Genomic DNA, 14,986 nt, shown 5'->3' with positions numbered 1-14,986 from the left:
TCTTCTCCTCTAAACACACAGAAAATCGATCTCTTCTCCTGAGTCCCAAAAAAGAATTCTCTGATTTTTTCCCCCCTTCATTTGCTCCCTGATCTGGTGTGTGTAGCAGGAACGCGATGATAGATTGTTTTCTAATAAACAGAAAGGTTCTCTTCTCCTCCTGAATAAAATTGTGACTTATTCAACCTTCTGGTTAGGTTCTAAAGAGATTTCTGCTCGAGTTGCTAGGTTACAGGAAAGGAGGAGAAAAAAACTGCTGGGAGACTTACTAGTGATGGCGCAGCTGTTGGTGGGATGGCTGGGCTCTAGGTGATCCAGTTGGAATGAAGCTTTCACAGATTGTTTGTTGCGGTTTGGTGGATGGAAAGATAAGTTTTATGCTTTCTGCTGTTGTGTATAACATGGGGTTGTATTCAGCATACTTGTTTGCTATGTCGGTTTTTCTTTTGTTCTCTTTTTGGGAGATTATGTATGATGCTTTGGTTATGGGGGTGTGGATTGGCTTTGTAAGCTTTTGGTTTAAACAGCAGTTCATGCTCTATGGTTGAGAGTATATTCTTTTTTTGTAACAACCAATTATCTTAATTTAGCTGGCTGGAATACCTTTGTGGTATTCCATTCTTTTTCTCAAAAAAAAAAAACTTTAACGGGATGGGAGGGTTTACCCATTATACCTTTATTTAAAACTCATCAACCAGTTTTTTATGGAGTTTTAATTCACAACCTGCTTATTTTAAACCCGAACCCAAAAAGTTCTTCTTTCTCAACGGCGGTCAAGAAGACCCCCAAATCCATTTCAGAGCTCTTTCCATGATAATATTCTTTCCAAATCCTATTTAAATTGGGTTGCCGAAACATATACTAGAGGGAATATTTAGGTAATTACAAATAGTTGGGTAAGGGTTAATCCAATCGTGGTTAGAAAACAACATAAAAGCTAACGAAGGCACGAAATTGCAATAAACTACAGATGTGAAGGACTAATGAATTTAGAGTCTAATATGCAACGAAGCCTTTTTTTTTATATATTAATGTTCTGCAATTTGTATTAATGAACAGCAGAAAATAAGGAGATGGAGCCCACACGCTCCCCCTTTAGGCTCTGTTTGGCAAAACTAGCTGAAAGCTACGAGATTATAGCTGAAAGCTGTTAAGCTAGCTGAAAGCTGTGAAATTATAGCTGAAAGCTTATAGCTGTGTAGCTAGCTGATTAAAGTAGAGCTGTTTGGCAAAAGTAGCTGTATAACTAGCTTAAATTTATAAATGACTAAAAAGGACATGCAATATTATTGATATAAAATTAGAATTACTCAACACTCATTTATTTATTTATTTACTAGTTAGATTGCACATGCAATGCACGTGATAAAAACAATAACCATCATCACATAATAAGGGAAAACATTATGAAAAATACACAAATATTGAGAGGTCAATTGAAAGAAAACAGTAAATACGACATCTAATACTGTAGGCAATTATCACATTGACTCCCATAATAAGCGAGCAATGTTATCACGAACTTCCCTCATTTCAGAAGTTGTCCCTCTTGAAGAATTACTATTCTCATCAGGATCCTCGAGTTCATCTTGAGTTTCATCTTCGGGTACATAATTTGGTTGTTGTTCTAACACTGTAAACAACGGATCATCGACTGAGTTAATGCGAATATAATTATGCAATGCAAATGCGGCCATAACAATATCAATTTGGGTCTTCACACTATACTGTGGCATTTGGTGAAGAATCTTCCATCTTTTCTTCAAGACTCCAAATGACCTCTCAATACAACTACGAAGAGATGAATGCGCACGATTAAAAGTTTCTTTAGCATTGGTTGGCGCCTCTCTTTGAAACTGCGATTGATGGTACCTTATTTTGGGATACGGTACTAAATATCCCAGTCTATCCGGATATCCTTTATCAACCAAATAATATCGACCTATATTAAAATTTAAGAAAAGTGAGATTAAATAAAGAAAATATTATGACTATAATATATCGAAGTAAATAAATTTAATCAAAAAACAAAAACAAACCTTGTCGAGGATAAGGAAAATTCATTGTTGGTGTGTTAATCGCATGAAGAAAAACACGTGTATCATGTGCTGATCCTTCCCACCCAACAGACAAAAATGTAAAACACATATCAAAGTCACACACAGCCATGACATTGAAAGTGGGGATGTCTTTTCTCCCTCTATAACGCAATTGATCAGCCTCGGGAATACATGCTGCCACATGAGTACCATCAATGCATCCAATACAATCCTATAATTTAAACTTCATCATTATAATAATGGTACGTATCAAAATTTACAAATTAAGTATCAATTACAATAATGTTTACCTTAAAATAAGGCATGTATCTTGTATCATTGGCGATTTGAGGTGGTATGAATTGAAAGTTTCGATCCTTTGGTTGTATAACATCCCGTGCAAGACCCATATAACCTTTATTTCTACCACAAATCGCTTCTAAAACTTGGGTAATGGTTCTACTAATAGTCTCACCAGAACGTTGAAATCGCTCACAAACATCTCTATTAGAGAGACCCAATGCAATAGTATAAACAAATATACCCACTTTTTCAACCACTGTCATGTTCCTACTAGGTGTTAATCCATATTTGGATTGTAACTCTTCACATAGTAGCAAAAATACTCTTGATTCCATTCTAAAGGCATTCACACATCGAATAGGATGTCCATTTAGAATTTCTCTCATCCAATCTTCCCCTCTTTGATGTGAAGTCATGCATGGTTCTTTGTAAATGTATTTGTAGTAATATGTAGCTATAGCACTTGTTGTACATGCAGTTATAAGCCAAAATATTCTCTGCTTTTTCTTCCTCCTTTTCTTCATATCCATAATACACCTAAACAATGATTAGTTTAAAAAAATGAAGATAAGTCTAAACAAGGTAAAATGCAAATTAAACACAACCACAAAGTTTAACAGTCCATACAACCATAAGATTAAGAATTCATGCAACCAAATTAAACACAACTTCAACACTTAATAAAACACAAACAACGGCTGAAATATCTAAAATTACCACACCTAATTAAACAAATAAATAATAGTTCAAACGTTTACTTGTCCTTCATCTCAAAGTCTTTGGCAATGTCTCTCCATTTGAAGAGTTGATTGCGGCCATTCTTAGCAACGAATGCCAAACATAGCTCCAATAATACAATCATGAAATCATTTGTCCAGTTAAATGTCTTTCCCTCCGCATCATCAGTACCTTTGTTTTTCTGATTGTCCACATTATCATTACTTGATTCCATCTATAATATAGAAAAAACACACATGAATATAAAACACATGAGTGGAGATGAATTCTGTATTAGCGAACAATGACATAAGACAATCAAAGCTAGCATATTAGCATAATACAAATATTATTACTTTACTGTCTAATTATCTGTATCTGCTGGTTAAAATCAATCAAGGAAATGACTTAAAATTAGGATGATGTTCATATTGCCATGCAAGAGAACACTCGTGCAAAACCTACTTGAATAATGTACTTCATTTGCAAATAGTAATGGATGATTCTGTTCTTCTAGTTATACGAATATACGATGCATACCTGTCTAATTTGTTCAGGATTTCCACTAGAATTAAGTACTGGTTCTAGAATTGCGAAAAGTAGAGGCTAGAATGATCTCCTTTTTCTAGATAATGTTATATCATCTAATTCACTAAAGCTGAAACTAATTATGTGAATTCGATGGTGTATGTAAGACAAATAAATTGATTGCATGATTTTCAATGTGCTAGTTGCACTTCTAAGAAATTAGATGATATAAGATTATTCATTGCTTATATAATTGAGCATACGAGGCATGCTAGATGTCTGATATAATGGTACTTTGATAGAATATAGGCTCACATCATACTTAATTTGAAATGAAGTTTCAGGATTTGAAAAAGTTTGATGGTAAACTTGCACAGAGAGCATCCATCATAATGTCCTATCGTCATCCTGAAGTAGTAGACAATGATGAAAACGCATAAATTACGACCACACTACAATATACTGGTTGATGCCTTATGCGTGTACCTGTTTGGACAATTTATCCTCTAATCTACTTTTCGTATCCTAATATATAATCCAAGTCTTATGACAAATTCCAACCATAAATAGGTCTAACACCAGATTTTAAGCATTTTCAGGTCTAACTATGAAGTAAACCTGTAATCTAGAAATTCCTACAAACTGAACATTCATACCGCAGTACTATCACATGGTCCAACTCAAAGAATCATTCTACCATAAAGCAGTCAGATTGCTACAAGTGTACTTGAAAAGGATTTTACCAATCTTTTTGCATTAGAAATTTGTCATATCTATAAACATACAAAATCACTCCCAGAGGTTCGGCATAAAACAAGTTAATATGGGTATGCAACAAAGAAGGAGCAAATTCATAGGAATCATACTTCATTGCAAAAAATGTACATGTCTTGGATCAAAAAATTTGATCCAACAACAATAAATAAATATGTACACAGATGAAATACACCAAACTTCAAAAGAAGATTTAAAAACACTCAGAAGCCATAAACAGACTTGTAGAACCCTAACTTGAAGAAAATTAAAGTACCAACCAAATCCAAATCGCATGCCATCATCGCCACAACAATCAAACATCAAAGGAACAGAACCCTAACCTAATGAACAAAACAAAATTGAAAAATAGATCGAGAAGGAAACTCACAATCAGTAAATTAGTTGAATTTGAGCAGGGAGCAAGAATCCAAACCCTTCTTCTCCTAGGCGGATCAAAGAGCGAAATAGAGAAGAAGAATCAACGGCAGAAGGGTTTTCACGCTGGAAAAGAAAGAGGTTTTTTTTTTGGGTTCGGTTGGCCTATTTAAAGGGGCAAAAACGGAGAATTATAATTGACAGCTTCTTCCCAATCTCAAACGCTACTTGAGATAGCTTTTCAAAAGCTACTTGCAAAAGCCACAATCTCCAAAATAATCTCCTCTTATTTTTTGTCACCAAACAGCTCTACTAGCTTATTGATCAACTCAATAAGCCACAAGCTCTTAGATAAGCCAATTAATCATATCAGGAAGACTAACCCCCGAATTAAGGGTGCCAATTAATCATATCCTAGATATTAGTCTTCTACTAATGATCATTGGATGGTTAGGTGATTAGGAAATGATTGATTGGGCTTAGTTTGGGCTAGGTCAAATAATCTATTTCCGGAAGAAGTAGATGGGCTCCCTCAGAAACCATACTAAAGTTGAAATATTTGATCTATGATGAATTTTGATGTAGCACAATCGATATGATTAGGGGTGTGCAACGGTCGGTTCGGTTCGGTTTTTACCAAATTTTGAACAACCGAACCGAACCGTCTATAATTCAAAACCGAACCGAACTGTTGCAAGTCAGTTCGGTGCGGTTTGGTTCAGTTTGTTTGGTTCTAACTTCATCAAACTTCTTATCAAACAACAAACTGTGTTAAAGAAAAAAAAAGTATCAACAAAGTAGGAGATTATGAAGCATTAAACATTAATATAATGATATTGTTTTCAACACATAATAATTCAGAAAATGAGTTTAGAGTTTGAGTTTTTGACTCTTTGGAGACGGGTCGGGTAGGGTTTGAGATTAGAATGGGTAGTAATGCACTATATTCGGTCGGTTCGGATCGGTTCGGGTTAAAAAGTTTTCAAACCGACCCGAACCGTCCTATTCATAAAATCGATTTTTTCGGGTCGGTTTGGATCGATTCGGTCGGTTTTTTCGGTTTGGACCGAACCATGCTCAGCCCTAGATATGATTATATCGACGAAAATTGCAATGATAGTAAATACAATGATAGTAAATACACTTCTAATGACCGGACCAATGGACAATATTGACTGCACTAACAACTAAAGTGATGTGTATCAATACTTCTGTTGAACAATACTACTGACTACACTAACAAACACTTTCTCTGTTTGATGACTATTAATTGCGTCTTTCTCGGTTGTGACTGTATTAATAACATACTTTTTATTTAACATAACTATAACTTTGAGTATTTAAATACTAAACCCTCAAAATTTTTGAAACTCTTACTAAATGCGCAATAATAATCATTTCTTTACATGTAAGGAGCGATATATTAGTGATTTATTATTAGCCTTACATGTCAAAGAACTTCATTTGGCCCTTCTTAATTTTCTAAATGTTAAATTTCATTAAATCTCTAATAAGTTTGGTCGTTTAGCAGTAAGCCACTTAGATTTTTGAAACCCCTGGCAGAAAACCTTCAAAATATTTTGATATTTTGCAGCTAACACACATAACTGTATTACCTCATTATTTTACACTGATAAATATTATCCCTCAAACTAATGTGTACTTTTGGAATCAGTCCTATTTTCCGATGAACCTATAAAATTGAGAAAAATACTTGAAAAATACGAAAACTACAAATAGCCCTCTTAAAATATGAAATTACAAACAATTCATGGAAAATCTAAAAAATATAAACAAACTCCTTTAAATTCCAAAAAACTATACACAACTCCTTATCAAATTCCAAAACTACAAATAGATCCCTGAAAAATATGAAAACTATAAACAACACCCTTAAAGATCTAAAAAGGATAAGCAACCCCTGAAAAGTCTAAAACTACGAAATGCCCTCTGAAAATACTTAATTGGAAAAGTATAGCTAGTTTTAAAATATCCATAAAATATGTTAAGAATCCAAATATTTATTCGTAGAGTAAATTTAAGAACACATTTTCAATCTAATTATAAGAAAAATGTGAATAAAGATGGAAGAATTTGAGATAATATTTTGGGTGATTTGTGTAAATGATTTATTTATTATTTTGGATCATAGGGAATATTTATATCATAGAAAAGTATTTAATTATATAAATCTTTACATGTTATATGTTTTTATAGTGTTTTGTATTCTATTAATCTATCTACCCTTTAAAAGAGCAAGTTCTTGAAAAACTTTCTCCTTCCCAAATTAACCTTCAACCATTTTAAATATACCCAATTTCTCCCTTATAAGCGTTACAAAAATTTCCTCATCAGCATCGGAAATTTCCCATGTCCGTTACACCTTCCTCTCCGCCGAAGCCGAAGAGTCCATCGGTTAGCCTTCTCGCCGTCCCACGATCTTCCAGTCGAAATTTCCCACATCCGTTACACCTTCCTCTCCGCCGAAGCCGAAGAGTTCATCGGTTAGCCTTCTCGCCGTCCCACGATCTTCCAGTCGAAATTTGCAAAGATGAGTATTATTGCCCTAATCATCAATGCGACGCCTCCACATTCATCTCCACAGTTTTCAGAATTTGGGCATTCAGGAAGGTATTTCTTCTTCGTCTTCAATCCTCTTTTAGTTCTTCAGTCCTCTCATTTTAGTTCTTCAGTCCTCTCATTTCCTTCTAATTTTGCCCTAATTCTCGATTTCCTACAGTTTCAAGCGACAAGAATTTAAAATTTTTCCCTAATTCTCGATTTCCTACAGTTTCAAGCGACAAGAATTTAAAAATTCGAACAACAGCTGTATCGACATTAGAAAGTAAGTTGAGTTGAGTTGATTTCTTTTATTTTTCAGGTTTTGATTTTGGTTGTGATTTCTTTCCTAAATTAGGTATATCAATTCTGTTTTGATCAATCTAATATCAAAGAGTGCACAGGCAAAGCAAAGAGAGATGACATTTAATAAATTTTTTATCTTTACTTGTTAGCTGTAAGTGAAGCTCGAGATTTTCTATGACATTGAATTCACTCAAGAGACTGTCAATTCCATCCAATTCTAGGAGTTTCTCAGAGAGGGAACAATTTCTATTAACTAATCTAGCTTGAGTTGAACTTTTTATACATGCAAACAAAGAATAATAGATTGAATCAAATAAGTTAATTGGAAGTCACGAAATAGCATAAATTAGGGTTTTAATTCCAGCAGTTTCCAACATAATAATTCCTGAGAACAACTGCATTTTAGTTACAAGTACTACGGAACTTCAAATATTGTAACAGACCACTCTATATGCTCTCTTTGTATAGAATCTTCATTGTCTAGAATAGACAGACATGTTCTGATTAACTTTACTTTCTGCCATGCCATTGTAGATGCTCCCTTTTCATACAATACCAGTTCAAATCTGAATATAATTGATAAGATAAGAGGTTTCTTTTGAAATGCGAGTAGGGAAATAGCTTACTATGCACGCATAATTAATTAGGAGAATGTGTGTATGTCTAAAAGACAGAGCTTACTATACACGCTTAATTAATTAGGAGAATATGTGTATGCCTAAAAGACGGACTGAGGGTGATTAGTTTAAGAGACATGGATCTTGCATTATTATAAGCATGGCAAAGGAAATTTTTTTTACCAAACAAGATTTATTGTGGTGTTAACTTTTCAGACATCAGTACTTCAATGGGAAATTTTTCCAGGATTACTCAATTGTTTCTTTGAATCCATCTTTTTAAAAAGGGATTCTGAGGCATAAAAAGCCCTTTCTATTTAGTAATCATGTCAAGCAATGCGGGCCAAGTCTTTAGTTAGACAAAGGTGTTCAGAAAGTCAACAATATGCTATATTTTCACAGCTTTTTCAATCAGCTGCCAACAAATTTGCTTCTAAGTTCTAATACAAACTATGGGAAATGATCAGGATATGTGGATTTAGAGATTATATTTTAGAAGAGATATTATAAATTTCTGGTTAATGATGTTGTAAATTGTTGCATATAATAAGTGATTTTAGCGCCGGACAAAGGTGTGATATGATGATGGTTATGCAGTAACTCGGTTTCCTCATTTAGACTTTTTACTCTTCTCCGTTTTCTATTTGGTAACTTCCACTCAAAGTGCAAGTTCTTATACACATTACTGCTAGAAGAAGACTGAATGTGAACATATCTTGAATGGTGAAGGATTAGTACAAGGTGTCACATGTGTTCTTTGCCAGGCAGGACAGTATTCCCATGTTCATCTTTCCTTGAAGGGCAGATTTATTTTCTCAATTTGAGCTCCTGTTCTGCGCGATTTGGAAATAGAGACCTTATTTGGGGATTTGTCAACTTTAATGGACTTTCTGGACACTGCAATATTCCTACAAATGTTGGAATGGAGTTGAATATACAGCCATGTGTATAGCCCTACAAATTTGGAATGAGCATATTAAAGAGTTTGTATAACAAGTTTGGGATTATTCTAAACAGTTTTGGATTATGTTAATGCCTTTATTGCATTTTGGCTAGAAAATCCATCACCTAAAAACAGTCAGAGAAGTTTCTAATAGTTGCCCACAGGGTACTGCTGAAAAAGAGCGCTGGAGGCAGCTAGAAGCAATGAGGAAGTTACCAGTTCAGTGGGTTACGATGGTTCTTCGCAGATGGCAGAACAAGAAATCAGATCGAGGTTGTGATATTGGAGTAAGATGCCAGTGGTGCTGATGTTCATCTTGGTTGCACACTTTACTAATGCTTTAATGTATTGTCTCACAAGTTATTGAACCTGCAACCTTACAATTTCCCAGTTTACCATTCAAAGACTTCATGTTTAGTCTATTTATTCACAATGTTTAGTCTAGATACCTATTTGTCTATTTGCTGGTTCATTTTGTGAGCTGCTTCTATGTTAAGTCATCAGCCTTGGAATCATCTTCTATTTTAGTTACTACCTTGCCCATCTTTACATGTGATCACTATAAACGACACTATTTTGAATGGGATTTGATGTTGATCTAACAAATAAAGCAATATAATAGCTTGATTCTTATTTTTGATAGTACTTGGTACTTATTTATTAGTATATAATATATATACAAGATTTGTTGATCCTGTTTCATTTACCCCTCTCACGCAATGGCCTGTGTTTAACCATTTTCCTTAATTTTCTTATTGAAATTAAGTTTCTGTCAAGGTGCCCGACGCTTGAAAAGCATTTGGATTTGCAGCTGCAGCTGATTACTTCGTCGGCCAGACAGTCTGCAGTCAGTAGACCGCCAAGGTTTATGTTCTTCCTTAGCTCTATGCTTTGAATCTCTATGTTGTGAGCTAATTATTTATAGTGATTTCAATGACGTTTTCATTTACTTTGGAATGTTTGTATTATAAGCATACCTATCTGTATTACTTATAGTTAACATCTGTAGGCTTATGTTAAGTTATTGGAGCTGATGTGTGTGTTTGTGATATATATATAAGCATGTTTTGATTGAATGGGGACACACAATAGTTTTCTTATTGCATTTGATATTTTTTTTATTTTAATAATACGACGGTTAATTATTCATTGAAGAGGCGGGATGCATTAGGACAGGTACTTGGTTTTAAACATACAAGTGTGAGGTTATTGATGTGGTTCTCCATACGATTACTGACAACATACAAAACCATGATTTTGATGATATTTTTGATTGGTGACTGAGTATTGAGTTTCTAATACTTTGATTAGGTGTGCTCTTTATGACCACTTTGTTTTGCACTTAACTATTTTATTAAATGTGTAATTATGTAGTTTATTAAACTACATGCAAGTTTTCCTTAAAAAAGGTTGTCTCTTATTGCTATTATCTTTGTTCTTTTTGGTGTATAATAACTAATGCTTTAATGTACATGCTTTAGGTCCAAAAGGACCGTGAAATTAATTCCTTTGTAAAGCAGCAACAAAAATTATTTATTAAATTTATTTTTTCTGTTTTATGACATTGACAGGTTATCATTATTCTTAAAAGGATAATCAATGAAGATTATTGGATGATATTACGACTTCTTCTTATTTAAACACCTACTATAAGACCATCTGTTATGATGGACAACTCTACTAGAAGTGAGGTAAGTTTGTTCTGTTTCACAAAATGATCGATAACCTGTACAGCATTACAAGACCATTGCATCACATTTCTTATAAATTATTTATTTCATTGAAAAATAGGTAAGTTTATATGTTTTAATTGAACTGTACTAATTAGCTTGCCCTTTGTGGAGATGTTGCATTTCAGTTGTACTAACTACTGTTGGCTGTTTTTCTTGTTAGGCTTTGAACTTTGCATTCAAGGATTACTTTGAATTTTGCTTATCTGAAAATTTTCATCGTATCATGGGTGTTTTGTTAAGATCCTTTCAGAGAACCGGGACATTAAAAGCTTTTTATACATTTACAGGAATTTCCATGATAACTATACATTAAAAGCTTAGAAGTTGAATTAACCACAAAATTGAAAGTCTTTCTAAAGTTAGTGTTCTTCCTTTAGATTGAACCGTTGAAAGTCTTTGAAGTTGTCACGAAACAAAAGCACACTATGTGGTTGCATGCATGCATGATGTTTATATTGGAATGAGTGCATGATAAATTTTTTGTTCTATGAGTCCTCTTTTGCTGATGCTTGGCCTTGAAAAAGTTGCTGATTTTAGCCCAAAAACTTGCCCAATTATTGCGGAGATACTCGGGTCATTGTCATTTGCATCAAAGGAGTTGTTTTAGGCACTTTGAGTAAATATCATTCTGAAATGTCAGATTGATGTCAAAAACATTCAGGTAAGTTTATAAGCTTATGAAAGGGGGAACATTTAAAATATTTGATGCTGACCTTAAAGCACCCATGTAGAGAACTGTTCGAAACTTCAAGATGGTGTAAAAACGACAGAATCATTATTACATTTCTATTACATCGTCAAAAGCTTGGTTCATATCAAGGTAGAGTTGAATAACATATGACTTCATTCTCTTCTTGAGTATTGCAAAAATTACATACAATCTTCTTTCATCTGTAACTTGTTCCATTCCTTATCTAAAGCTCAACATTTATTCACTTTCCTGATGCAGAATCAAGGTTTTGATGTGATATTATCAGATGCAGATAGCGTGTTTCATTCCATTAAGGTGATAAACCTGCAAACTGCCCTTGTAATTTATCTTACTTTTTTTACTAGCTTTCCTTTTGATGAGTTGAATATAAAGGCGTAGTCCCACAAGATCAAGTGCAAACCAAACAAAAGGAGTTGGAGATATGCTCTCATTAGCATTTTGTTTTGTAAATGTTTAAGGATATTTTTTCCATAAATTTTGCATGTGGGCTGTCGGTTTATTTGAAAATGTTGTACTACTGTACGCTGAGGTATTTCGAAGGTAAAATTAATGAACATTTTTTGATTGCCCAGATTGCCTCACAATGTCTCCATTGAGCTACACTTCCTTATTTCTGGATTATCATTAAAAACATTTTAACATGTTTTTCTTATGGGGTATTAATGTTCACATGCTCTTAAGGTATGTATTCAAATTGATTATATTAAAATTGATATAAATTTTCTTGAAGGATAGTACTTAACTCCAAATGTTGCAAGTGCATGTCGTTAGCAATGCATATATTAGAACATTACTCATGAATCTCAAAATGTTTCTAGATGTGCGTGACTAATCAATAGGAAGCTTAGAACAGTTACATCAAAAATATACAAAGATGGTTATATGTGACTGATATACACCAAAGTGATGATTATTTTCTCAGAACAAAATTATGAATCTGTAATTAAGAATCAAGTAGCATGATCTAATTACTCAATTCTGCAAAATATACAAACCATGGTATGTGATCAAATAGAATAATTTACCAATATACTTATTACTGAAGTATTCTTGCAAATGTTTATGCCTTAAAATATTACAGATTTCATTTTGTCCTAGGATTTAACTATAGTTTCTACCAAGCCAGGTCCATACTGCCTTTGATTTATTGTGCAGAATAACAAGTTTTTTCCCCATGATTGTGCTTAGGCATTTGAGGAAGCTGTTTAAGGTGGATCCGGCGAATTTTATGATGGCCATTTGTAGGAATGATGCCTTGAGAGAGCTTTCATCAAAGAATGGGAGCTTCTTCCAATTGACAAAGTATGATCGGTTCATGATAAATAAGGTGAAGAAATCTGAAGTAAAGGTTGATTAGCTTAGCTCTTTCAGCCTAAAATCTTTTATTTTGTCTTTCCTTTATGGTGAACGTTGACTCTCTGATTGACAGAAATGCTCATGACAGAATTTCAATGCATTAGTTTGTTTCAGAGCATTACTTGTGGAAGTCATATATTAACAAACAAATAGTTGAAATTCTGAGTAACGAGAAATTCATTCTAACCGAAGCAAAGTTTTCAGAGTGAGGTAAATACAAACTGTCACATTTTATGCTCCAGGCTTTTTCTAATTGAACAAAACATTTTTTGTCAACATCACCTAAAATTTTGTCATGTGATTTGCTAGGCTGAAACTTACGGTTTTTCTTTTGGATATTAGTTCTGACAAACCATTTATTGGATGACCTGGATTTTTCTTCCTCCTGTTCTGCAGGGACAACATGTGGTAGTCTTGAAAATACAAAACTCACTTATACTGAAGATGTTAAGGTACGTTCAGCCAGCAATAAGATTTCTCTGTTAAGTGTTTCCGTTGGTCTTCCTGTAAGTTTGCTTTACCTACTTTTTCCTGTAGAAAAGCTGATAACAACCATAAACAAATTAAACTTTTGATTTAATTGAAGAATGTCGGGGAGCATTTTGAGACATGTAATGCTGGAGTGCTTGGTCCAGTTACACTGAATGGTCTTAATGAGGGACGAAGAGACCTTACATGGCAAAAATGGAGCTATCAAGTTAGCTGTCTTCAAATTAGTACTGTGAATGAAAATAAAGATTGCAGGTTCAGTGATTTTTATGTTTGTTTGCAGATTGGTTTGAAAGGGGAAGAATTGAAACTTCATTCTCTTACCGGAAGTTCGAGCGTTGAGTGGGGTCAAGCATCTCAAGACCAACCTATCACATGGTACAAGGTTAGGACCATTTACTTTCAGATATTGTTATTGATCGATGATTAAGTGAAAAATTTTCAATTTACGTTGAGATAAAAAGAGCATATATAAGCAGAAAATAATATCGAACTCCAGTTAATTCCTCTCTGCTTTATTTATTGAAAACTTGCCCTGCGACCTTTTTGCATCTTCATCAAATGTGACCAACTTACTTTATCTAATTATATTATACATGAATGCTTCAGGATGTAGTGTCAAATTTCTTTATCGACTCTGCCAAATCAACTTGAAACACTTTAAATTCTAGATTATATAATTGACATATTCGACATGTTTTAAATGTTACATCATGTTTGTGAATAAACCATATTTGGATGTTTCGAAGCCCTGAATCTGATCATTGCATCTGTTCAAATTTGAAGCCTAACTCTCAAAACATTTGGTTTTTTTTATTTTGTGACATTCTAAATATCCTAGTTTAAAATATAAATCAATGGCATAAATATTCAGTTTAAGCAACTATGATTGCATTTCGAACTTTGACAGGTAGAATTTGGGTTCAAATGCTCCCTGCAGCCTAAAAATTATGCATTTTCAATATTTTTTGACCGGTACATGAATAACTAATGATGAGCATGAAGTTCTGACCATGTTCTATTCTTTCAACAGTCTCTCTTCAACGCGCCAGATGGAAACGAGCCATTGGCTTTGGATATGAACAGTATGGGAAAAGGTCAAATATGGGTAAATGGACAAAATGTTGGACGGTATTGGCCTGGTTATAAAGCCTTCGGTACTTGCAACCCCTGTGATTATCGTGGACGCTACAACGAAACAAAATGCCAGACAAATTGTGGGGAGGCTTCTCAAAGATGGTAAGCTTTATTTATGTCCTTAAATTAAGTATGGGTTATCTGCACCGCTTTACTATTGCCCAATTGCGGATAGACCCCTTGTATTTCTATTGTTGCAGATAGAACCCCCCCCCCCAGCAAAATTCATTGATGATGCGTAAGTATTGCATGCGTTCTTCTTTCCAAATGTTTTGACTTTGGATTTAGTTCTAAAAAAAAGCTCATAGTTCTTTGGGAGTCTTCTGTTAAGTTTGTTACATTTGTTTATGTCATAGAATATATCATGTTTCAATTTCTTTTTTATTTAAAAAAAATCCTCTTTCGTGCTTGCTACA

General features: G+C 33.9%; 1 protein-coding gene and 2 long non-coding RNA genes across 3 annotated transcripts; 1 reads left to right on the top strand and 2 right to left on the bottom strand.

Annotated features, from left to right (window-relative positions):
* Positions 1,317–4,859, bottom strand: LOC109836016. Its single transcript, XR_002245779.1, has 3 exons — positions 4,732–4,859; positions 3,252–3,294; positions 1,317–1,633 (listed from the first exon to the last, which is right to left on the bottom strand). It is a non-coding gene; the product is annotated as an uncharacterized LOC109836016 (long non-coding RNA).
* Positions 2,129–2,443, bottom strand: LOC109836017. Its single transcript, XR_002245780.1, has 2 exons — positions 2,351–2,443; positions 2,129–2,271 (listed from the first exon to the last, which is right to left on the bottom strand). It is a non-coding gene; the product is annotated as an uncharacterized LOC109836017 (long non-coding RNA).
* Positions 13,660–14,710, top strand: LOC109838935 (beta-galactosidase 2-like; the record flags this gene model as incomplete). The annotated part of the gene is made up of 2 exons (XM_020407370.1): positions 13,660–13,818; positions 14,467–14,710. Coding segments are annotated over 2 exons (369 nt in total), but the record flags the coding sequence as incomplete, so codon positions are not given.

This window comes from Asparagus officinalis, chromosome 4 (genome assembly GCF_001876935.1).
Source record: "Asparagus officinalis chromosome 4, Aspof.V1, whole genome shotgun sequence".
Lineage (NCBI taxonomy): Eukaryota > Viridiplantae > Streptophyta > Magnoliopsida > Asparagales > Asparagaceae > Asparagus > Asparagus officinalis.
This window is presented reverse-complemented; position numbering and strand designations above follow the sequence as displayed.